At 65.6% G+C, this 3454-nt stretch overlaps 1 protein-coding gene across 1 annotated transcript; it reads left to right on the forward strand.

The window, feature by feature from the left end:
• The first annotated feature begins 469 nt into the window (after positions 1-469).
• Positions 470-1129, forward strand: LOC135222352 (sporozoite surface protein 2-like). The gene has a single exon (XM_064260438.1). It carries the CDS (start codon positions 470-472, stop codon positions 1127-1129), a length of 660 nt encoding a protein of 219 aa, XP_064116508.1.
• The last annotated feature ends 2325 nt before the right edge of the window (positions 1130-3454 follow it).

Raw genomic sequence — 3454 nt, forward strand, 5'->3', positions numbered from 1 at the left:
ATCGGACGGCAGCCGGGGGACCGCCGGACGATCACTAGCCCAAACCAACAGAGGGGACCGCCGAGCGCTCACTGGCCCATACCAACAGAGGGGTCCAAACCCAAACTGGCTGGAGATCAGATGGCAGCCAGGGGACCGCCGGACGCTCACTGGCCTATACCAACCGAGGGGCCCTAACCCAAACTGGCTGGAGATCGGACGGCGGCCGGGGGACAGCTGGACGCTCATTGGCCCATACCAACAGAGGGGCCCTAACCCAAACTGGCTGGAGATCGAACGGGACCGCCGGACGCTCACTGGCCCATACCAAAAGAGGGGCCCTAACCCAAACTGACTGGAGATCGGACGGCGGCCGGGGGACCGCCGGACGCTGACTGGCCCATACCAACTGAGGGGCCCTAACCCAAACTGGCTGCAGATCGGACGGCTGCCGGGGGACCGCCGGATGCTCACTGGCACATAACAACCGATGGGCCCTAACCCAAACTGGCTCGAGATCGGACGGCGGCCGGGGGACCGCCGGACGCCCAATGGCCCATACCAACCGAGGGGCCCTAACCCAAACTGGCTGGAGATTGGACGGCGGCCGGGGAACCGCCGGATGCTATCTGGCATATACCAACCGAGGGGCCCTAACCCAAACTGGCTGGAGATCGGACGGAGGCCGGGGGACCGCCGGACGCTCACTGGCCCATACGAACCGAGGGGCCCTAACCCGAACTGGCTCGAGATCGGACGGCAGCCAGGGGACCGCCGGACGCTCACTGGCCCATACCAACCGAGGGGCCCTAACCCGAACTGGCTGGAGATCGGACGGGTGCCAGGGGACCGCCGAACGCTCATTGGCCCATACGAACCGAGGGGCCCTAACCCGAACTGGCTCGAGATCGGACGGCAGCCAGGGGACCGCCGGACGCTCACTGGCCCATACCAACCGAGGGGCCCTAACCCGAACTGGTTGGAGATCGGACGGCAGCCGGGGGACCGCCGGACGCTCACTGGCCCATACCAACCGAGGTGCCCTAACCCGAACTGGCTGGAGATCGGACGGCGGCCTGGGGACCGCCGGACGCTGACTGGCCCATACCAACCGAGGGGCCCTAACCCAAACTGGCTGGAGATCGGATAGCAGCCGGGAGACCGCCAGACGCTCACTGGCCCATACCAACCTAGGGGCCCTAACCCAAACTGGCTGGAGATCGGACGGCGGCCGGGGGACCGCAAGACGCTCACTGGCCCATACCAACTGAGGGGCCCTAACCAGCACTGGCTGGAGATCGGACGGCGGCCGGGGGAACCGCCGGATGGCCTCAACTGGGGGCCCAAACATAAACCAAAAACCGATTGGGCCCTAAAAAACCCAAAAAAAAACGGACCCTCCCAAGGATTCGAGGACGGCGGCCGGGGGGGGGGGGGGACCGCCGGACGCCCAATGGCCCATACCAACCGAGGGGCCCTAACCCAAACTGGCTGGAGATTGGACGGCGGCCGGGGAACCGCCGGACGCTATCTGGCATATACCAACCGAGGGGCCCTAACCCAAACTGGCTGGAGATCGGACGGAGGCCGTGGGGACCGGCCGGAACCGGGGGGGGGCCCTCCCAAACTGGCCCATACGGAACCGGGGAGGGGCCCAACCCGAATGGGCTGGGAACCCCCCGGGGTACGCTCACCTGGCCCAGGTACGAACCCGAGGGGCCCTTAAACCCGAACTGTGCCTCCCTAGAAAATCTGGACGGGCAAGGCCCAGGGGAAACCGCCGGAACGCCTCACCTGGCCCATAACCAACCGGGGAAAGGGGCCCTAAAACCCAACTGGCTGGGGAAGAAATCGACGGGTGCCAGGGGACCGACGGACCCGGCTCCCATGGCCCATGGCGAAAACCAAATGAGGGGCCGCCCTAACCCGAAGGCTGGCTCGAGATCGGACGGCAGCCAGGGGATCCGCCAGTAAACGCTCACTGGCCCTACGAACCGAGGGCCCTAACCCGAACTGGCTCGGAGATCGACGGCAGCCAGGGGACGCCAGACGCCCTCCCAAACTGGCCCATACCAACCGAGGCCCTAACCCGAACTGGCTGGATATCGGACGGCAGCCGGGGGACCGCCGGACGCTCACTGGCCCATACCAACCGAGGTGCCCTAACCCGAACTGGCTGGAGATCGGACGGCGGCCTGGGGACCGCCGGACGCTAACTGGCCCATACCAACCGAGGGGCCCTAACCCAAACTGGCTGGAGATCGGATAGCAGACCGTGGGAGGACCGCCAGGACGCTCACTGGACCCATACCAACCTAGGGGCCCCCTAACCCAAACCAAAATGGCTGGAGATCGGAACGGCTTTGGGTTGGGGGACCGCAAGACGCTCACTGGCCCATACCAACTGAGGGGCCCTAACCAGCACTGGCTGGAGATCGGACGGCGGCCGGGGGACCGCCGGACGCTCACTGGCCCATACGAACCGAGGGGCCCTAACCCAAACTGGCTGGAGATCGGACGGCGGCTGGGGGACTGCCGGACGCTCACTAGCCCATACCAACCGAGGGGCCCTAACCCGAACTGGCTGGAGATCGGACGGCGGCCGGGGGGCCGCCAGACGCTCACTGGCCCATACCAACCGAGGGGCCCTAACCCGAACTGGCTGGAGATTAGACGGCAACCGGGGGACCGCCGGACGCTCACAGGCCCACTCCAACCGAGGGGCCCTAACCCAAACTGGCTGGAGATCGGAAGGCGGCCGGGGGACTGCCGGATGCTCACTGGCCCATACCAACCGAGGGGCCCTAACCCAAACTGGCTGGAGATCGGACGGCGGCCGGGGGACTGCAAGATGCTCACTGGCCCATACCAACCGAGGGGCCCTAACCTGCACTGCCTGGAGATCGGACGGCGGGGGACCGCCGGACGCTCACTGGCCCATACCAACCGAGGTGCCCTAACCCGAACTGGCTGGAGATCAGACGGCGGCCGGGGGACCGCCGGACACTCACTGGCCCATACCAACCGAGGGGCCCTAACCCGAACTGGCTGGAGATTGGACGGTGGCCGGGGACCGCCGGACGCTCACTGGCCCATACCAACCGAGAGGCCCTAACCCGAACTGGCTGAAGATCGGACGGCGGCCGGAGGACCGCAAGACGCTCACCGGCCCATACCAACCGAGGGGCCCTAACCCAAACTGGCTGGAGATCGGACGGTGGATGGGGGACCGCAAGACGCTCACTGGCCCATACCAACCGAGGGGCCCTAACCCAAACTGGCTGGAGATCGGACAGCGCGCTCACTGGCCCATACCAACAGAGGGGCCCTTACCCAAACTGGCTGGATTTGGCTAAGGTATTTGGGTAGGTAAATGCAAAAGGGTTGGATTTCCCAAGGGTGTGAGTTACTCTCTTAATCGTCTCCAGGTGGGGAATTTTTATTTCATTGTTGGGTGTGTCTCTGGTCTTGTCTT

The sequence above is a fragment of the Macrobrachium nipponense genome, chromosome 3 (genome assembly GCF_015104395.2).
Source record: "Macrobrachium nipponense isolate FS-2020 chromosome 3, ASM1510439v2, whole genome shotgun sequence".
In the NCBI taxonomy this organism is placed as follows: Eukaryota; Metazoa; Arthropoda; class Malacostraca; order Decapoda; family Palaemonidae; genus Macrobrachium; species Macrobrachium nipponense.